At 36.8% G+C, this 21,658-nt stretch overlaps 1 protein-coding gene across 2 annotated transcripts; it reads left to right on the top strand.

Annotated features, from left to right (window-relative positions):
• Positions 1 to 1,732: 1,732 nt before the first annotated feature.
• Klrc3 (killer cell lectin like receptor C3) lies at positions 1,733 to 9,389 on the top strand. 2 transcript variants are annotated; one of them, XR_015685787.1, is made up of 8 exons: positions 2,040 to 2,302; positions 2,632 to 2,733; positions 3,206 to 3,256; positions 3,775 to 3,926; positions 6,058 to 6,158; positions 6,464 to 6,606; positions 7,456 to 7,565; positions 7,757 to 9,389. XR_015685787.1 is itself a non-coding variant. In NM_001029908.2 (7 exons), the coding sequence occupies exons 1-6, from the start codon at positions 2,134 to 2,136 to the stop codon at positions 6,579 to 6,581; spliced, it is 693 nt and encodes a 230-aa protein (NP_001025079.1). In that variant the 5' UTR covers positions 1,733 to 2,133; the 3' UTR covers positions 6,582 to 6,606; positions 7,757 to 9,389. The 2 variants fall into 2 exon arrangements, 1 of the variants encoding a protein (NP_001025079.1); NM_001029908.2 differs by lacking the exon at positions 7,456 to 7,565 and having other exon boundaries at positions 1,733 to 2,302.
• Positions 9,390 to 21,658: the final 12,269 nt, after the last annotated feature.

The following is a 21,658-nucleotide window of genomic DNA, read 5'->3' as shown; positions in this document are numbered from 1 at the left end:
CAAACATGTGTCTGAGTCTCTATGTATCTCTCATACACTTTCTCTGACTTTTTTTCTTGTTCAGTTATTTCGTCTTATTATGAATTGTTTGGTTTTGATTTATATTATATTATTATTTTTTAGAACCTTATTTTCTAATGGAAGACAAAATGGACATAGATTAAAATGGAAGTCGAGAAGGGGAGGATCTGGATGGTGTGGTGCTGGGGGAAGAGAAACAGTAATCAGAATATATTATACTTAAAAAGTTCTCTTTCAGTAGAAGAGGGAGAAAAACTGAGAATCTCTTGTGAGGGGAAGCTTGGGGATTGTGGTTGGTCCTTTCTCACCTTTATATAACACGTACTAATTCTTGTTAGATAATTGGAGAAGGACACTAAAAAGCACTCTTAGTGAACCGCTATCTGCTTTCTACAAGAACCCAAAGTGGCTTGCCATGTGAAGGAGAGATAATAAAAACTGATTTCAAAATCAGGTCGAGTATGAGAATTTCCTGTTCAACCTTCAGTGACACGTTAGTGGGACATCGCCTTCTCCACTCTTGACCACTCTGAGGCTCATGGGGCAACCTGCAAATTCACAGTTGCTGCTGCCCTAGTTTTCTGCTACAAACTCGCCTTTAGGTTCTCGGTTCCCACAAACTGCCTGTGACCACCTCACTTCACTGAAAGAGGCCCAGCTTTCTGGTAACCCAAGGAGCTTGTCACTGCCTCCTTCTCTCCCCTGCCCAGTCAGTTGAGGGTACATTGCAAATGGAGAAATTTAGGCACCGTTCAAATATAGGGAAACAAACTGGAACATGGATGCCTCTAAACAGCTCATATAAATCCAAGTGCTTGGAACACACTGGGGAACATCTCAAAGTTCTGTCCTTGTTGTCTATGGAGACATAGTCATCCTATGGAACACACTAGGGACCTTCTCTGTTGTCCTTGTCTATTGAGAGTTAGTCATCCTCTTGTGTTTCTGTTTCTTTATCAATATAATTAAGCCTACAGCTACAGGCGACCTGATGATGAAGTATGAATTTTATGTGTTGCAACTTGTGCGATGTGGCGCTTTGGACAGAACCATTAACAGTTTATCCAAGCGGGCCCACACAGAACTAGAGCTTGACAGGCTATGCCAGGTGTTAAATGTCTTATGCATTCATTGTATATTCTCGAGCTTATATTTTAGAAGAACAAACAGGATTATTAGATTCCAACTATTAATAACTTTTTAACAGTTACAGGTCTAAAAGCCGGAATTAGTTCTAGACCTCACTGATCCACTGATTCTAAGTCTTCTATTATAATTGAGTTAACACCCAACTAGAATGGCACATTTTAACAACCATAGATTCAATGGGCAAGTGTAAACCAACACTATTAAATTATATAGTACCTCAGTTTATCACTTTATAATTTCAAAGTTTAGCCATTAAATCAATAACTCAAGTAAAATAATAGCTAAAAATCACCTTTGAGAAAAAATCTTTTAAATATTTCAAATATTGTTTAATTTATACATGTTTATTTTGACACAAAACATTTTCCAATATTTACAGTATCCTCATTTTTGGTGATTTCTCTGAATATTTTCATTAATCCAATAGATACTAATTTAATAGCACCTAGTTCTCTTTATTAAATTCATATGACTAAAATAAGATAATGCCAATAATTTCAATATATCAACCTTTCTACTCAGTATTTTAGAACATTGAGTTTCTAGTGCTTATTAAAAATCAAACATCATAAAATGTATGCATAATTATTTTCTATTAGAGCATGTGTCCTTTTCATGAAGACATTAAAATATTTCGCAGTATTATTACTATAAAAATAGGATCTAATATATAAATTTAGCCCTTTATTTGTGAACCTTTTCGTCTCCCTAATTTATTTTTTCATTTTCCCTACCAAAAATTATTTGTCAAAGAATATCTTTTGAAGCATAGCACGTGAGCTCAAACTCCAAGGTAAAATTTAGATACTTCAACTATACAAAAGTGCCAGTTCTTTGGGCCCCTCCCTTTTTACTGCATCACAATGTATAGCTTCTTCAATAGGATCTCGCCAGCATAGAACATAAGTAGAATTACCACAGAGCCCAGAATTGATATCACTCACTGGCCTGCAGGCAGGAGTCATGAGTCACCTGCTCAGAACTGAAAGTGCCTCAGAACCCAGGAAATCCACAAAGAAAACCCAGTCGCAGCTCCATTTCAGTAATCGAGCAGGAGATCACCTGCTGGAATTTAGCTTTCAACATGCTTCCCAGAAGCATCTCAAGATCAGCAGGCAGGGCTACTGCAAAAGTAAGGCATTGATTTTTCAGCTTAACAGTTCTATAGTGCCAGCCAGCGTGCAAAGGTGGGAAAAGGGCCAAAGGGGAAAGAAAAGAGCTGTAACTTGACCCATGCAGTTGTAATGCAAGTTGTAAACACAGTTGCATTCAGACATTGTTACAAGACTATATAAATCATTTTGTTCACTAAAAATGCAATGATATTTGCTACAGCATGACTGCAGCATAGAGGCAAGTCTGGGGGCTGAATTAATCTGATTCTCTGGGCTCTCTTCTGTGTAAAGCCTATGAGCATCTGTGTCTGATATTTTCTCTTAACACTTCCATTTATTTCTGTAGATTTTTCATCACCTCCAGAGAAGCTCATTTCTGGGATTCTGGGCATCATCTGGTTTGCCTTATTGATCACTCTGGTGTTCTCAACAAGAATTGTTTCTTCATGTAAGCATGTTTTTGAGAGAGATTTTAAGAGAGCCCTCCACTTTAATAACCTCATGTCTCTCAGTGCTCCTTGCTATTAAGAAACAAAGCTTTTATTTTCAAGTACAAATTTCAATTAAATACGGAATGGTTATTTTAATTCTGTCAAACTTATAAATGACAGGGTTATTATTATAATATGTGTGCTAAGTATACCAATTACAGCTTTATAATTCAACAACACACTTTAGAATACTTCACTGAAAAATACAAATAAAGATTTGAAAGTGTCATCCCTGCCATGGATTGTAGGGTGAAGATGTTGAAATGTAGGCTTTCCCAAGTTTTGAACATATTATTTATATTTTAGCAACTGCGAATGTATTCTGTATTATTTTAACTCAAATAGTACGTTAATTTCAAATTAAGAAGCTAAAATTTGTTATGATAATTTTAGATTTCAATTTTCTTAAGAATGCCTTTAACTCTGCAGATACTGAACAGAAGAAGCAGATCCACTCCCTCCTGAATAGAACCCAGAAAGGTACACCCTTTGCTTCCAAAGTTCTGATGTTTATGCACATTACATTTTGTGCCTAAGTTAAGTCAGGCAAAAGTTATATTCCTAGGAAGAGAATAATCTGGAAGCACTAACACTATATTCTCTTAAAATATTAAAGGATTGTAATGATTTGTGTTGAGCAATAAGAATAAATAATTATAAAATAGCTATCAACAATCTTAATAATAGACTTAAGATTTCTACTACGAAACTATGAACTCAGTCTTTTAAGAAAAGAGGTTAAATCAGTGATTATTAAAAGAAAAAAATCTGTAGAAAGAGAATTTGTTTGAGTTTATGTGCTTTAGATGGACACATAAACTATGGGCCAGCAGTTGACTCTGAGTGTATTTGAGTGTGCATTTTGTTTTCTAGGTACAAGCATATAGGGCACATAGGAGTACTCTACACATGGATGTTTAAAATTAGACAAACATGTAAACTAATTTTCATTATAAGGTTCATGTTGCTTCTAGATATAAACCACAATCTCTTTTCAGCACGACCTTGTACTCGTTGCCCAGATGATTGGATGTCATATTCTCACAACTGTTATTACATTAGTGTGGAGAGAAAATCTTGGAATGATGGTTTGACGTCCTGCGTTTCCAAAAACTGTAGCCTGCTTCACATAGATAGTGAAGAGGAGCAGGTAAGAGGTGACGTGTGTCGATCATTACTTAACCTTTCTTCCTGTCAATGTGATGTTCATAGAGCCCATTCATGTCATTTTGTTTTTAGGAAACAGTTTCTCTGTGTAGCCTTGTCTGTTCTAGAACTCATTCTTTAGACCAGGTTGTCCTCAAAGTCACAGAGATCTGGCTGCCTTGCCCTCCTGAGTGACGGGATTAACAGCGTGTGGCACCACCAACCTGCTCGTTCCTATTTATATTCATGTCTCATGTATTTACAACACTGTATAGTATTTTATAGTTTTATTTTATAATGTTTTATTTGTATTTGCGTGCTGGTAGCAAATATTTATTTCCAGTTTTTTATTTTATGAAACCTATCCTTGTACAGGTGCTTTTAGTCTGAAATAAACTTTGCCATTTAGTTTTACTGTAAATGGAAAAAATCTAAATATGAAAATATCTATATAAAATCTATATGAGATATAATATATGATATATTATATATAATACAATGCATAATTATATATTAATAATATAAAATATAATAATATAATGATATAATTTTAGTAATATAAAAAGATGTATTATATAAGATATATAATTTACTAATATAATAACACATAATTTTAATAACATAAATATATAATGAGCAGATGTAAAATGTATAAGATATGCAATATAATAATACAATATATATTATATAATTTAATACCTTCTAAATATATAATAAAAAATATTAAATAATCAAGGTATATAATACTGTAATTATAATATATAATTTTAATAATATATGAATATATAATAAAAGGACATAAAATGTATAGGATATGTAATATATATCACTATATAAAATCTATATGAGATAAAATATTCATAAAAATCTATATAAGAGTGATAGGTGGAGGTAATGATAGTCAGATCACAGGGCAGATGTATCCATTTCCTCCATGGCCCTCATCAGGCCTTTCTGCCAAAGACAATTTTCTTTACATTTGCTTTCATAAATTGTCTTTGCTGCTGAGCTATATGTAAGTAGAATCAACATTTTTATCTTGCTCCGTTTGCCTTTTTGATGATCTTTGGGGTAGTCCATCCACATTATTGCCACAATATCTGCAGCTTGCCATCATTTCTGTATTACATGAGCATTCCATTCTGTAACCCATTTTCCTGTGTGCCAGCAGTGAGAGTAGAGCTCTTGGGCACAGTTTTTCTACACATAACATTTATATGCACCACAGCCCTACCCTGGTGTCCTTTAGTAAGAAAATAATCCACAACCTCTGGTTAACCATGCTTACCAGTTCTTGTAAAATGTCACGATGACTCAGGTTGGATGACAGATACCACAGTCTAGCACTATTAGGCTTATCCGTGGTTTCTGGTAAGACTACATTCCACACAGAGGAGGCATTAACTTAGAGGACCCACCTGCTGTAACATGAGCACTCGAGGACAGTAGGTAAGGTCACTTCCTTCTGTCATGTGAGGGACAGGAGATGCCCGACTCTCTACCATTCCTCATTTTAAGATGCAAAACACTTCCACCTTTTTACTTCTGGACTTCCCAATCTGTTGTTTGCTCTTTTCATGATTATTTTCTAAGTTTAACCTTGTTTTAGCGCAGTAGCCAAGAGAAACATTAATACCGCTGTATATTAATCAATCAGAACACTCACGGACAGCAGCAGGGCCTTCACTATAGAATAATGCAATGACAAGAAAACAAAGATTCATGTGCTATGTCAATCATTTCTTCAATAATATCCCATTAATTTTCTTCCAAAACAAAATTCAAAGGATTAGTAGAAAAATAGATTGATTTGAGCACAGCATCCAGAGAATTTCATGTATACTATCTGAAATTTTATTTAAATCCTTCTTATCTGTGTATTGTTAGCATGAATATTAAATTTCAAAAATCAGTCACAATAGTTCCCACTAATAGAAGAATAAAACTTCTAAATATAAGCATTTAAATGTTAATTCTAGGTCAAAAATCCACACATGTGAATGCTTTGGCAGTATAAGATGTGTGGTCAACTTTAATAAGTTTACATAATAACCATATTATGACAGGATACACTAACACATTTTAAAAACAGTAAAAGCCTTCATAATGATGAAAATCCCTTGCTTCTCTTGTAGGCTTTTCTGCAGTCCTTTTCATTGGTCTCATGGACTGGATTCTTTCGAAAGAGCAGAAGTCAGCCCTGGGTTTGGGAAAATGGCTCAACTTTCAAACCAAAGTAAGTTTTCATGAAGGATGCAATAGACCAGAAAAATATACAAAGAAAGCATTAGAAGAATGTTGTCAACAAATGAAGCTGAATTATAGACTGGCAGAATGAGCTGCTCATGTAACTCTGAAGAATGGGCTGCTTGACTTTCATAACAATTACCTCTTACCCCACTATTAGTGAAGACGTCATTGCTGACTTTCATGACTTTTGTGAGACTTCTTTTGCAATGATTTATAGAAGTCACTCATTTGGTAGATTAGCCGAATATAGACATACATTCATAAGTGAATTTTGTGTTTCCACTATTGTAGGATAACAGAGATGCTGCATGATGAATATAACTGTATCATGATGTCAACTTCTGGTCTCACGGCAGAAAACTGTACAACTTTACATCCATATGTTTGTAAGTGCAAATTCACCAACTGAAACACCTGCATTTGAAGTCTGCCAGGTAATGTTACATTTCACAACCTGAAAATAGACTTGTGATTGGTTACATGTTAGAGTGAATTATATTGTTTGTTCTAATGATACATTTCTTTCAAAAACAATCACTCAAGTAAGAACATAAAAGTAACAAATATTACTTTTGTATCTGAGTCTTTTGCTCAAGATATTCTTCATGATATTAATTTTTAACAGATTACATACATCTCAAGAGATTTTGTGCAGAATCACTTATATTTCAAGCTTACATTTCAATGAACTGCCGTAGGAGTTTGTAAAACTGTTTTGTAGAATTGCCAGTTGTATTTTGCAAATTCAGCTTCTTAGTACATTTAGGTTACTCACTTGTCACCTACATTTTTATATGTGTGTGTATTTGTATATACATACAAATGTGTTCTAAGACCCTTTTGTCTCAGAGACATATTTAAATGCTTTCTTAATATAGTTTCAATATCTAAGGTATGTAAAATTAATAAAGTTTTAATTGATATAGGCATAAGATATTACTGCTTCTTAATACATTTTCAAGGACCTTTAATCATCTTCATGTGTCTTTTGTTTCTTATTTTTTTAAACTCTCACATGTTGTTTATGTATGTCTTTTTGGTTTTGTGCATGTTTCTGTGTCTGCACACACCAACATGAGTGCATGCTCATGCCATCATGGAGCATGCACAGAGGTCATAGGGCACCTTACAGAAGTTAAAAGGCAGTTGGTTATATCTATCTCACTCATGCTACTGTTGCCTGAAAGGGCACACCTTGCCTATCATGATGATATCATTAACACAGAGTTCTCATAGATAAACTAGTGAGAGTTTTACCCAGTGGCCTGCATATTGCCTTTCAGAACTACATGCTATCCAGAAAAAAAAAAGAAGTTTACAGGAACCCCAGCTTGATTTCCATATGCCCTACCTCTAGGGGTCTTCAGAAATATGAAGTTATCATCTAGTTCAGGTGTGTACCCAATATCAATTGCAATAACCTGAATAATGTGTCAGTCCTCAGGGACCTCTCTATCCAATAATGTGAAGTGAGGTAATTCCACTTCACTGGAACTACCATTCCATAACCGAATGTTTCTAAGCCCCCCTGGACACCATCTCTTCTGTGTTTACATGTATTAATTGCTATTTTTATTTTCACAGATACATGTTAAAGAATTTTTCTCAACCATCTTGTCAAGTATCATCGAAATTAAGATCCAACCATGAAACTTCAAAGAATTTCTACTGACTGGGTCCTGTACCCTGCGCAGATTGATTTTCTTCAGTCTTGGATTCTCTGTGTAGATGAACAGTTTAATTGACATGTTTCTCTAAATCTTTAAAATATTCAACCACTGATCTACACTCCAAGGCACTAACAAATGAGCTTGGAATTCAGAATGGAAGGACATACAAGCACAAAACAAAACTTTATAAAATTGCAACTCAACATGAAAAGATCCTACCTCTTATAGCAATTTTACATCAAAAGAACAATGTCAGGTATAGCAAGATGGGTGGCATTGTTGTAATATCCAGATCTCTGCAATCCACAGTCTTTCTCCTTGAGTTACCCAAAGTGCTATGAGGGTACTTCTTGACACATATGCACTCCTACCATATTCTATTGCTTCAGAAAAAGAAACACAGTATATGTGTTTGGGCAACCAAGTACCTTTCTAACTGTACTATTCTATCAAGATGTCTATACTCTGCTGCCCATTTCCTATAAAGCTACTAGGACACATCAGAATCCAAGGAGTACCTGAACCCAGCCTCCACCCTGAAACAGTGATCTGATCCTTAGTAGAAGACCAATAAATCCACAATTGAACCTGGGGCCTCTAGGCAGCCTGTATGATCCTCATCTGTGGACAACTTTGGCCTTGCCATTATAGAAATGGCTAAGAATGTTTCCCAGAAAACATTGCTTTAGATCAATAATTGCAGTGGGAACCATATGCACTCAATGTCCACTAAGAAATAGTTGTTCAGTCTTTGAAGCCCACCAGTTCCTTAAGCATAACATTTGACTTTCTGTCAAAATTATTCTTAGGAACTCAAGCTCAACTAAAACCTTGTCACATCAGCTTTTAAATGATCTGAAAATAACCTTTCCCCTCCTGCCCATTATGCCACCCCACCTTCATATCAAATTTCCATGATGAATCAGAGGGTGTCTCTTGCATGTCTTTGTAATCATCACCACAGCTAGGGATCATATTCCATCCCACAAAGGTAAGTATTATCCTTTTGGAATTGTCTTCATAGACACACAATTCTAAGATAGTTTAACCTCAGCTGTGTTTTATTAACTATACAATGAGCATGCTTCCATCTATTTGGGTTCTGTTAAATCTTTTTGGGCATCAATTTGTTGCATAAATTTTCCTCAGAAGACACACAGAAATGCCTATTTATTCAAGAATTCATATGAAGAGACCAAAGAAACTTCTCAAAGGGGACAGATGAGGCTGTTGAATTCCCTGGAGCTGGACTTTCAGGCTATTGTTAGCTGCCTGACATGGGTGCTGCAAACTGAACCCAGGTCATTTGTAAGAATAATGAAGTGTCCTTAAGCACTTCAGCCCTAGATAATTTCATAAATAATCAACCTTTTATGCATATTTTACACTTATGAGCTTTCTACCAGTGTATTTAGAATGCTTTGAGAGTTGATTTAATTAAAATCTATATGTCTCCCTTTTCTATCATAATTCGGATGCTTAGAAAAGTAATTTGGCTGAAAAAGTACATATTAAATAATGAAGAAATAAAAATTAAAAAGATAAAATGGTTTTCCTGAGTCAAGACTCTTTATTATTGAGAAAAATGAGCATGTATCTTAGTGATTAGAGAACTGTAGTTTAAAACAGGGAAAAGATTATTGACAAGAATAATTTAATGTATTTATGGTTCTATATGAAATACATCTTTTGTTGTCTCTTTTAACTTTGATATCCAAATAGGATCAATGTACTCAAAGTTTTGACAACCAAATAGAAACTATGGATTCAAAGTAAATTTCATAAAATACATAAATTATTTCTAAACCCAATTATAATAGTTGGAGAATAAAAATCACAAGCTTGTAGTGATGTTTAAATATAGAGATTTATTTCTTACTCAGCCTTTGTGATCTCTTTGATTTCAGATGACCTAAGATGAGCTTGAATGCACTTGGCTTCAGCCTACAGTTTCAGCTGAACTCTGTTTTATATATCTTATCCTCAGAACCTGGCACATGATCTTCACAGAGGCTACTATCCCTCAGAGATTAAAACACCACTCCATTTCATTATGTCCCATATTAAGTATTTCAAAAGTCATTCATATTTACCAGGGTTGTTTCATAATATATATTTGGAGAATATAAAGGCTAATTGATGTGGGAAGACAAAGCCAATGTGTGGGTAGTGTCAATTTTCTGTTCAGGATCTTGGAATGAGTAGGTAGACTGATGGAATTGAATAACCTCCTGCATTCATCACTCATCATCACTGTCTGCTCCTTGATTGTGGTTGTAATATGACCAGCTACCTCATGCTCCTGCTGCCTTCACTTCCACACAAAATGAACTGTACCTATTCTCTACTAAGTTGACTTTGTCAAGGTGGATTGTCACAGAATTAAGAAAAGAAAATAAGACAGAGAGGATGAAGTGAAGTATAAAATATTTTATCAGTAGATTCAGAATGGAAGGAGTTACAAAGACAAAACTATATAAAATACCAACTCAACATGAAAAGAGCCTACCACTCAGTAATTTAAAATCAAAAGATTCGTGTTAAGTTTAGCAGCATGGATAGAGGTGTCACAGTATTTAGTTTTCTGTAATCCACAGTCATTCTCCTTGACTCATCTAACTTCATTTTGTTAACCCAAGCAGTGTTGTATTATTTATGTAACCAGTCAAGCACCTGTTCTTACCTACAAAATGACAGAAAAGACATCTTATTCATAAAGTTATTTGAGATGATTGAAGTACACTTACAAAAGCTTTTAAAAGACATGAACTAGCACATAAAATATTCGCTAAGTCTTAAGTACTTAAATCATCAAATATTCAACACATTTAATTTTTAAGAAAATTAAAGTTCTACAAAACAGTTTTCTTTTAACCCATCAGATATTTCTTACTTCCTAAAATTCAGACATCAAAAATCAATCTAGTTTAACTAATTCATCCAATATCAAATATATAAGACCTCTAAAGAAGTATTTTAATTTTAGTATTTTTCATATATAAATAGTAAATGTTTTAGCTACTAAATTCTCTTTGTAAAAATTTATAATTTTGTTCTTAGTGCTCAAAATTCTCAATCTCCTCCCCTCATGTATTCTTCACATACTCAGACATAAAAGCGATCTTATATGGAATTAAAGACAATTGGATTGCAAAGCCCACATTTTAGCAATATAGCATTTAGCCCCTTCTAATTTAGTGCCAGATCAAAAAATGCCCACTCTTATGAAAGATGAAGAGACTAAAAGACTTTCCTTCCAAATTTTCTTTCTGTCTCTGTCTGTCTCTGTCTTTGTTTGTCTCTGTCTCTCTGTTTGTCTGCCTGTGTCTCTGTTTTTGTCCTTTGTGTCTGTCTCTGTCTCTCAGTCTCTGTCTGTCTCTTCTCTCTCTCATACACACATACACACACACACACACACACACACACACACACACACACACACACACACAATACCTCAAACTAGTCAATCTCTAAGGAAAAAGGCTGATACTCATTTATGTTCTGTATTATGGGACCCCAGAGGTGTCATGCTGCTGAGACAAAAAGGAAAACAAAACATGTGCTCCCAAAAGAAGCAGTTAGGAACCACTTCTGTGAGAAAGGCAGTAGTGTTGCTCACTTAAATTGTCTTTTCAGTAAGAAATCATGCTGCACACATAGAGATCAGTAAAGGAAAAGCTCTTTAATGGCAGAGCATGCACAGAAGGGAACCTGCTTTGAACAAAAATTTTACCTTTATAGAAGTTAGGTTAATATATTTCTCTCTCTCTTCATTTATCTTTATTAACTTGAGTATTTCTTATTTACATTTCGATTGTTATTCCCCTTCCCGGTTTCCCGGCCAACATCCCCCTAACTCCTCCCCCTCCCCTTCTTTATGGGCTTCCCCTCCCCATCCTCTCTTATGCTGACATCCTTAAATCTCTTTAGGTTCTGGTATAGTTTAGGCTATACTTTAAAAAATGTATGCAGAGACAGGAGACTGCTACTCTGGCCACATAAGCAGGTAGAAGATTTACACAAGATAAAATAAATAGATGAGATTATTTCTAAATACACCAGTTTGCTGCTTCTGCTTCTGCTTCTGCTTCTGCTTCTGCTTCTCCTTTTCCTTCTGCTTCTGCTTCTGCTTCTGTTACTGCTTCTGCTTCTGATGTTTCTTTTTCATCACCATCTTCTCTCCTCCTCCTCCTCCTTCTCCTCCTCTTCCTCCTCCTCCTTCTCCTCTTCCTCCTCCCCTTCCTGCTGCTGCAGCAGCTGCTATTCCTCCTCCTCCTCATTCTCCTCCTTTTCTGAATTATTAGCTAGAGATCAATATTTTGTTCTATATTTCTACATCATCTACCATTTAATCACTTTTATTTTGGCAGCAAAATTCTATTATGACACTGGCAAAGTCTACACAGATACAGTCTAAATGTTCCAGGCTTAAAGCACATATGTTTTCCTTTTTATTATTCTAATTTTTATGAATGAGCAAATGCAATTTATTTACCAATTACAAAGAAACACAATCCATTTCCCTCTTCCTATAAAACTAATTGAAAGCTCAACAATTAAGAAATTTGACCAAAAATGGATTTTTTCATACATTCCTACTGTGGTCCACCCTCTCTCAATTCTTTCAAGATCTTCTCCAACTTCTCACCTAATAAATTAATCACATGAAATATTATAGATAGATAAAACACTCACATTGGCCAAACAGAAAACTCTAGAAACACAAAATCACAAGCCATAATATATAAGCAAAAGACCTGTCAGGTAGTGCTGTTCTTTTGAATAGTTGTTATCCAGATTCATATTGTCCACATCCAGAATTATGCTTCTCCCAAGAAACGCATCAGGGGCTTAGGGGCAGACTAGGTCATAATGATGGCTGTGAGCCTTGCTGCCCTCTTGAACTGCCCATAGAAGGTACCTTGATATGAACATTGACATAATGGCCAGTTCTACGTCATGGTTATCTCCTTTTGTATTATTAATAAAGCCTAACAGGAGGTTAATCTTCAGAACAAATATTAACAGAAGTGGTTTTCTCAGCAACTCCAAACTTCAATACTGTCAAAATTTTCTCTCTTACTATTTTTTAACAAGTCTCATCTTATTGGGGACAGTGCCCACTCCTTTAGCTAAGTCCTGCTTTGTAGAACTTCCTAAGCATGTATGCTAGTACATCCTTTAAAGTATTAGTTTTGATTTCAAGCTTTCCCTGAACAAGTAGTCCCTCTAGTGATGCAAAGGCCATCTAAAGGCCTCTTCTCTTCTTCTTACGGCTGCATTAGAGATAACATTTCAATGTGAGTTTTGAAGAAGAAACACATAAAACCATAGCATTGCATTTCTGCCCTGCTCTGCCCTTCCAATGGTTTTTCCCATAAGGCAAGACACTGAAATTCTACCTCAGTAGATGATAGTAGTCTTTTATCCCAATATTAACTCAAAATCCTAAAGAGTGAAATTTCACCTGTGAAATTAATTGTCTACATATTTTCAAGGTTGTCCATTTCTGTTGTTCAATGATGACAAGGAGTCAGGTTAGATGTTCCCATACTCAATAAGAGCGTGTGTGTCATTGCCAGACAAGGATCCCCAGTGTGACAGGTATTATCTTCCATATGATTTTGTTGAATCAATTTTCTTGGGTACAGTTAAAAACTGGTATTGGTGGTTTCTGCAAGAAGGCAGTAGGCAGTCCAGGCAACCAGTGGCTCTGCTCTGCTAGGTCCCTGAATGCAGCCTTCTTCACATGGTTCACAACAGAAACATAAGTATTAAATGTTACCCTATAGCCAGACCTCTGATGAAGATTTGAAATTTTAGGACAGGAAAAGCATTCTCTAACTGCTCTAGAATTTTGAACACTTGAAAATTACAATTGTGTTGTGCTCATAAATGATCCACACATGAGACATCTTGAATCATAGGATCGCACAGTTAAGAGATGCTGGACTTCTAATGTGTTGGAATTGTTAAAGACCAAGAGAACTTTAAAGTTAGATCAAGTGCATTTTATGTTTTAACACAGTCATGAAAATATGTGGACAATTAATGGAAAATTGGAACTTAAAGTGTTTGGGTCTCAAGGTGCAAAAGGGTGGAGTTGTGATGGAGAGTGTTAATTGTTAACTTTACAGAATCTAGAATAACCTGACAGATCAGCCTTTGGACATGTTTCTTACTTTAATGGCATTAATTAAAATCGCATGACCCACCCACTCTCAGTGGTCATTTGCTTACTGGAATTCTGGATTGTATGTATGGAGAATGTGAACGGAATGGCAATATGCTTTCATTGATGTTGGATTCCTAACTGTGGGTACAGTGTGACCAGTTACTTCCAACTCCTGCTATCTTGACTTTTCTCTGAACTACAAGCTACAATAAGTTCTTACCCTTTTAAATTTCTTTTGTCAGGTTATTTTAGCACAATAACAGGAAAAGAAATTAATATAATATCAAAATAGAGTCTTCTGGATTCTAGGAGCCAGAGGACCAGGATGTCTACTGTGAGATAATGTCATCTATATATGACAAAGAATTTCATTCATAAACTCTCAACAATATGGTCTCCAAAGCAGATGTGGGACATTTTAGAAAGCTCCAACCTTAGGTGAGGATGTGCAGACAACTAATGGCTAATAAAAGAATGGATTGGCAGGATTAATATAGTAAAAATGGCCATTTTACCAAAAGCAATCTACAGATTCAATGCAATCCCCATCAAAATACCAATCCAATTTTTCAAAGAGTTAGACAGAACAATTTGCAAATTCATCTGGAATAACAAAAAACCCAGGATAGCTAAAGCTATCCTCAACAATAAAAGGACTTCAGGGGGAATCACTATCCCTGAACTCAAGCAGTATTACAGAGCAATAGTGATAAAAACTGCATGGTATTGGTACAGAGACAGACAGATAGACCAATGGAATAGAATTGAAGACCCAGAAATGAACCCACACACCTATGGTCACTTGATTTTTGACAAAGGAGCCAAAACCATCCAATGGAAAAAAGATAGCATTTTCAGCAAATGGTGCTGGTTCAACTGGAGGGCAACATGTAGAAGAATGCAGATCGATCCATGCTTATCACCCTGTACAAAGCTTAAGTCCAAGTGGATCAAGGACCTCCACATCAAACCAGACACACTCAAACTAATAGAAGAAAAACTAGGGAAGCATCTGGAACACATGGGCACTGGAAAAAATTTCCTGAACAAAACACCAATGGCTTATGCTCTAAGATCAAGAATCGACAAATGGGATCTCATAAAACTGCAAAGCTTCTGTAAGGCAAAGGACACTGTGGTTAGGACAAAACGGCAACCAACAGATTGGGAAAAGATCTTTACCAATCCTACAACAGATAGAGGCCTTATATCCAAAATATACAAAGAACTCAAGAAGTTAGACCGCAGGGAAACAAATAACCCTATTAAAAATGGGGTTCAGAGCTAAACAAAGAATTCACAGCTGAGGAATGCCGAATGGCTGAGAAACACCTAAAGAAATGTTCAACATCTTTAGTCATAAGGGAAATGCAAATCAAAACAACCCTGAGATTTCACCTCACACCAGTGAGAATGGCTGAGATCAAAAACTCAGGTGACAGCAGATGCTGGCGAGGATGTGGAGAAAGAGGAACACTCCTCCATTGTTGGTGGGATTGCAGACTGGTAAAACCATTCTGGAAATCAGTCTGGAGGTTCCTCAGAAAATTGGACATTGAACTGCCTGAGGATCCAGCTATACCTCTCTTGGGCATATACCCAAAAGATGCCTCAACATATAAAAGAGACACGTGCTCCACTATGTTCATCGCAGCCTTATTTATAATAGCCAGAAAATGGAAAGAACCCAGATGCCCTTCAACAGAGGAATGGATACAGAAAATGTGGTACATCTACACAATGGAATATTACTCAGCTATCAAAAACAACGAGTTTATGAAATTCGTAGGCAAATGGTTGGAACTGGAAATATCATCCTGAGTGAGCTAACCCAATCACAGAAAGACATACATGGTATGCACTCATTGATAAGTGGCTATTAGCCCAAATGCTTGAATTACCCTAGATCCCTAGAACAAACGAAACTCAAGACGGAAGATCAAAATGTGAATGCTTCACTCCTTCTTTAAATGAGGAAAAAGAATACCCTTAGCAGGGAAGGGAGAGGCAAAGATTAAAACAGAGACTGAAGGAACACCCATTCAGAGCCTGCCCCACATGTGGCCCATACATATACAGCCACCCAATTAGACAAGATGGATGAAGCAAAGAAGTGCAGACAGACAGGAGCCGGATGTAGATCTCTCCTGAGAGACACAGCCAGAATACAGCAAATACAGAGGCGAATGCCAGCAGCAAACCACTGAACTGAGAATAGGTCCCCTATTGAAGGAATCAGAGAAAGAACTGGAAGAGCTTGAAGGGGCTCGAGACCCCAAAAGTACAACAATGCCACGCAACCAGAGCTTCCAGGGACTAAGCCACTACCTAAAGACTATACATGGACTGACCCTGAACTCTGACCCCATAGGTAGCAATGAATATCCTAGTAAGAGAACCAGTGGAAGGGGAAGCCCTGGGTCCTGCTAAGTCTGAACTAGACTATGGGGGGAGGGCGGCAATGGGGGGAGGGTTGGGAGGGGAACACCCATAAGGAAGGGGAGGGGGGAGGGGGATGTTTGCCCGGAAACCGGGAAAGGGAATAACACTCGAAATGTATATAAGAAATACTCAAGTTAATAAAAAAAAAAAATAGAAAAAAAATAGAAAAAAAAAAAGAATCATTCTTTGCTTGTGAATTCTCTAATAGATTATCTAATGTGGTCAGCCCTAACATATATACCACTCTAAATGGATTCGTTAGGATATATCTATACATACATATGTATATGTGCATATGTATATGTGTGTAACAGTAACAATTAAAGGTCTTGAACTGGGAGAGAGTAGGGGGGCAGGAAGAAAGGGGAATCAGGAGAGTACAAAATTCCCAAAAAACTTAAATGTTAAAAATGAAGAAAAAATCTACCAAACTCATACATGAAACCAGAACCCTGATACCAAAAGTAGATACAGATGCAACAAAAAATAAAAGTATACACAAAATTTTCTAATTGTTTATTACATGATTTTACATGAAAAAATCTCAACGATTTTTTTTGCAAACTGAATTCAATGATACATTTTAAAAGATCTACAACATGATCATGCTGGATCCATTTCAGTGATGCAAGAATAATTAAGTATACACAAGCCAAAAGTAAGACAGAGTGCACAAACAGACTATAAGAGAATAATCTCATGACTGTCTCAGTTGATGAGCAAAAGGCTTTTTAACAAAGGTCAACATTCCTTAACAATAAAAGAGGAGAGAGAGAGAGAGAGAGAGAGAGAGAGAGAGAGAGAGAGAGAGAGAGAAGAGGGAATAGGAGGGAAGAAGGGATGAAGGAAAGGAAAGAGGGAGGGAGGGGATGGACAGGGGGAGGGGAGACAGAGACAGAAGCAAAGAGACACAGGCAGAGAGACAGAGACAGAGAAAGACAGCATAGAAGAAATATACTCAGCAGAATAAAGGCCTATAGTCAACATTATACTAGATGATGAAAAGCTGAAAGCATTTCATTTAATTTAGAAGACAAGATTGTCCTTTCAACTGCTATTTAACCTGGCGTTTGGAGTCTTAGTCAGAGAGAAGAAATGAATACACCTTTCTTCAAATCGTCTTTCTCTTTTAAAAGTTATGCACCTTTTTACTTTTACTGCAATATGCCACACATATTCAACAACCCAGCTCTGACTTTCCTCTTCTTTCTTATGTTTTGCTCATATATACTCAAGTGTCTGCCCTTTTTTCTTGTCTTTCATCAGTTCAAACACAGTTCTGGAAAGGTTGAGAATTTTTCACTTGGCCATAACCACATATCTGTTAGTTTCATTTCTGAGCAAGGGTCCAGTGACTACCTCTGATAACAGCCAGTTTTAGATTCACGGTTTGAGGTAAGCATCCTACCCGCCTCTTTCTTTCTCACCTCAAAGGCCACATTAGCTTCACTGGTGTGCACAGGAAGAACTGGTGTGCCAGGAGGTTAGTGGCCAAGGTAACCATTAGTTACATCTTGGCGGTTAATCTCAACTAATAGGGGAGATTTATAGTTTGTTGTGTTGATGTTTTTCTTCAAGTGACCGGATCCCAGGGACTTCCCAAAGCATACCACATTGCCCTTACAATACCCATCATACATGAGCTTAGATAGTCAAGTTATTACTATCCACAAATTCTTCTTTGGTTTATTCAATTCATATGAAAGGATATCTTCCAATGGCTGTACTGCATCTTTTTGCAATTTCACAAAGAATAATGCTGCCCAAATGTTCTGTGATGGTTCACGAATGATAGTTGTAGAGTGACCTTGTGCTCAGTACTGAAAAAAATGGGGGAATTTTCTTGAACACGATGTTTCTTTATTTAATTAATATTTTAACCCACCACACAGGACTCATCTTCTTGTGCTCCTCTTTAAGATTCCTTGCTGGAGTTGGAGAGATGATGCAATAGGCAGAGTTCTTGCTGTGTAATCTGAGGATTGGAGGTCACATCCAGCATCTACATTTACAAATTGGGAGTCCTGGCAAAGGCACCCTAACTCTAAGAGATTCGATGTTTTCTTTTTTTTTTTTTTTTTTCTTTTTTCTGTTTTTCGGAGCTGGGGACCGAACTCAGGGCCTTGCGCTTGCTAGGCAAGCGCTCTACCGCTGAGCTAAATCCCCAAACCCTCGATGTTTTCTTTAGCCCTCTGGACACAATCACAAACATATATGCGTACTCATACTGGCACATGTAAATAAAATCTATAGAGCTATGTTGGAAAACTTCTTTCCCACACCGTCTTGTTTGGGATGCTTATACTACAACACCACAGGCTCAGTGTTCAGCTTGTCCTCAGCTTCACCAAGGGATTTATTTTGAAAAACTTTCCCTATCAGTGTATTTAACTGACTGTTTGAAGTAAATGCATAACCCTAAGAAAGGTAGGCCATGGAACTGCCTCGGGAGTGCAGGTAAAATCCAGCTGTCACTCCTCAGAGTCATACTCTGGGCTACTTGGAGGCACTATAACAGAAGCAGTCCGGCCATCAGCATCGCTAAAGCAAAGCATCCGGGCATGTCTAGTTTTACCTGAGCTTAGACACACAATAATACTTGAGTAAAAAGCACCAACTGATGTGTGACCTAATAAATACTTCCATCAGGAGTGCCACGTGCAGTGAGCTGTGCTGAGCAGAGGGCTTGATGAAGCAGCAAGATTCAGAACTGCCATGGATCTATATAGAATCCCAAAACGTGGCCCCAGAATATGAGCCCTTACTGAACATTTCATATCTATTCAAACTCATAAAACTCAAGCCATCACTGTCTACAGCTCAGGAGCAATCCCCGATACAGATAGACTCTGCTCTTGTCAGAAGTCCTGGGGAAGCACGAGGTTAGTATGACCTACTGATAATCTGAAGGAACAGAATTCTTTATAAAAACGTATGTTAAGTTGGTGGACATGATTTGAAGTTTTGCCTCCTATGAAGTTTCTGCAAGCTTCAAGCATTGAGCCTGAAGGCTTTGCACCCAATAATTGTCGGTGTGGTGCAATCCCCTTGCTGGAGCCACTTCCTCATATTTCTCACATCGTGTGCAATATGACTTCCTATTTTTATCTATTCGTATAACTGCCTTTGTCTCTATGCTACTGGGTTTCAACTTGCCATCTCTGCTCTCTTATCTGTTTCTCTTAGTTAAAATAGCTTTGCTGTTATAAAGAAAAGGTACTTTCATGAGAGGTGAGATCTCCACTTACCTGTAAGAATATGCATTTAGGCTGAAGTTAGGAATGGTGCTGGTATAGAAAGCAGCAACACTATGTACTCCTTTAAGAACCATGAACTCCCTAGCCTAGGAAAACCAGCTGGATATATTTCCAGTCTAGGCACAACATCCTTCCTCTTGAGTAGACCTTACATCTAATTATACAGCTGTTAGTTACTGCCAATATATGAATGGCACCGTTTTACCCTTAGGGATATGGTGCTATCCTGGTCGTTGTTCTGGTTCATATTTCAGGGAACACTGAGAAAGAGAGGTCAAGACTGAAGAGCTAGAGGACCAGTAGAGCTGCTGTGAGATTATAGAAGTGACAGAAATCTTCAGTCATGATATCTTACAAATATGGCTGCATACACAGGACACAGACAAAGTATAACATCATCTATAGACATTGCTGACATAGAAGAGGGAAATCTCATGGTACTCCACCATATACAAAGAACTACAGAAAACTAAGAAGTGCTGGGATTTAGAGGAAATAGTCTTCTTTGGAATGAGTCACCTAATTCATTATTAAATACCAAGTGGTTGGTCCTGAAATCAAATACATACATGTAGCACTAAATAAACTGATCAAATTGTATTTATACATTGATACATATGTATATATATGTATTAGATAGATACATAAATAAATGGATAAATAGATAACAGTTCAAGAATAACAGTCAAAGAAGCGCTTAAGGATACAGAAAATACATGAATTTGAGAGGGAATAAAGGGGTATATGGGGTCATGGGAGAAGTTCAAGTAAAGAAGAGGGGAAGGAGAAATAATTTAATTATATTTTAATTTAAATTAAAAAAATGGCTTTTAAAATTATGTTTTCAAATTCTATGTATCTGAGTACTTTACCTGAAGCTATGTGTGTATGTGCCCCATGTGAGTACCTGATGTGTGATTGAGGCCAGAACAGGGTGACAGTTTCCCCCCACCCCAAACTGTAATTATGTGCTCCATCATTTGAGTGCTGGGAGTTAAGCCAAAGTCCTCTCTGAAAGAGCAGTAAGTGCTCACAATTGCTGAGCCATCTCTCCAGGATAACAAAATAGGAAATAATAAAAGTGATGTCACCAACTTTGGTTTCTTCAATTATGGCTTCCTAGATCTTGGCTATGTACATAATACATATTTACGATTTTTCTACAACGAAATCCAGTGTTAATTAAAATTGAACCAAATATCTAAAGTGTGCTAGGAATACATGACAACTTTATTTCATAAGCTTTGGGCTTCCTCAAAAATGTTTCACAATGCTTCCATTATTAACTTAACTGTACATTTAACAAGATGTTGCTATTAATCCTTCATCTTTAACAATATAGTAACACTCGCAAAGTAATATTATACTGTTATGCTAACACAAATCCTATTAAATGACTATTAAATTATTTTTATTTTCTATGCACGTAAACATATCATCAACCCTTATAGGATTATTACTATTCATTTTCATTTCCATATATATAGCATATTTATAGCATATATGGCATATATGTGTGCAAGCTTGTGTATGTCAAGAAAAACAGTTCCCATGGTTCCCACCTACACAGTGCAGCAGGCTCGATTCCAGTAAAATGAGTCAAACCTAATGCAGAGAGTGAATAAAAGCATTCAAATTACTGGAAGAGCTTGAAGGGGCTTGAGACCACATATGTACAACAATGCCAAGCAACCAGAGCTTCCAGGGACTAAGCCACTACCTAAAGACTATACATGGACTGACCCTGGACTCTGACCTCATAGGTAGCAATGAATATCCTAGTAAGAGAACCAGTGGAAGGGGAGCCCTGGGTCCTGCTAAGACTGAACCCCCAGTGAACTAGACTGTTGGGGGGAGGGCAGCAATGGAGGGAGGGTTGGGAGGGGAACACCCATAAGGAAGGGGAGGGGGGAGGGGAATGTTTGCCCAGAAACCGGGAAAG

Source organism: Rattus norvegicus, chromosome 4 (genome assembly GCF_021556685.1).
Source record: "Rattus norvegicus strain SHRSP/BbbUtx chromosome 4, alternate assembly SHRSP_T2T, whole genome shotgun sequence".
In the NCBI taxonomy this organism is placed as follows: domain Eukaryota; kingdom Metazoa; phylum Chordata; class Mammalia; order Rodentia; family Muridae; genus Rattus; species Rattus norvegicus.
Note: the sequence above shows the minus strand (reverse complement) of the source record. Positions and strands in the feature narration are given on the sequence as shown.

Bases quoted from the DNA above. Each gene is read 5' to 3' on its own strand.
- Klrc3 (NM_001029908.2), top strand. From the start codon at position 2,134: ATGAGTCACCTGCTCAGAACTGAAAGTGCCTCAGAACCCAGGAAATCC. The intron at 2,734-3,205 runs GTAAGCATGTTT...TTAACTCTGCAG, and splicing joins AACAAGAATTGTTTCTTCAT to ATACTGAACAGAAGAAGCAG. The intron at 3,257-3,774 runs GTACACCCTTTG...ATCTCTTTTCAG, and splicing joins CCTGAATAGAACCCAGAAAG to CACGACCTTGTACTCGTTGC.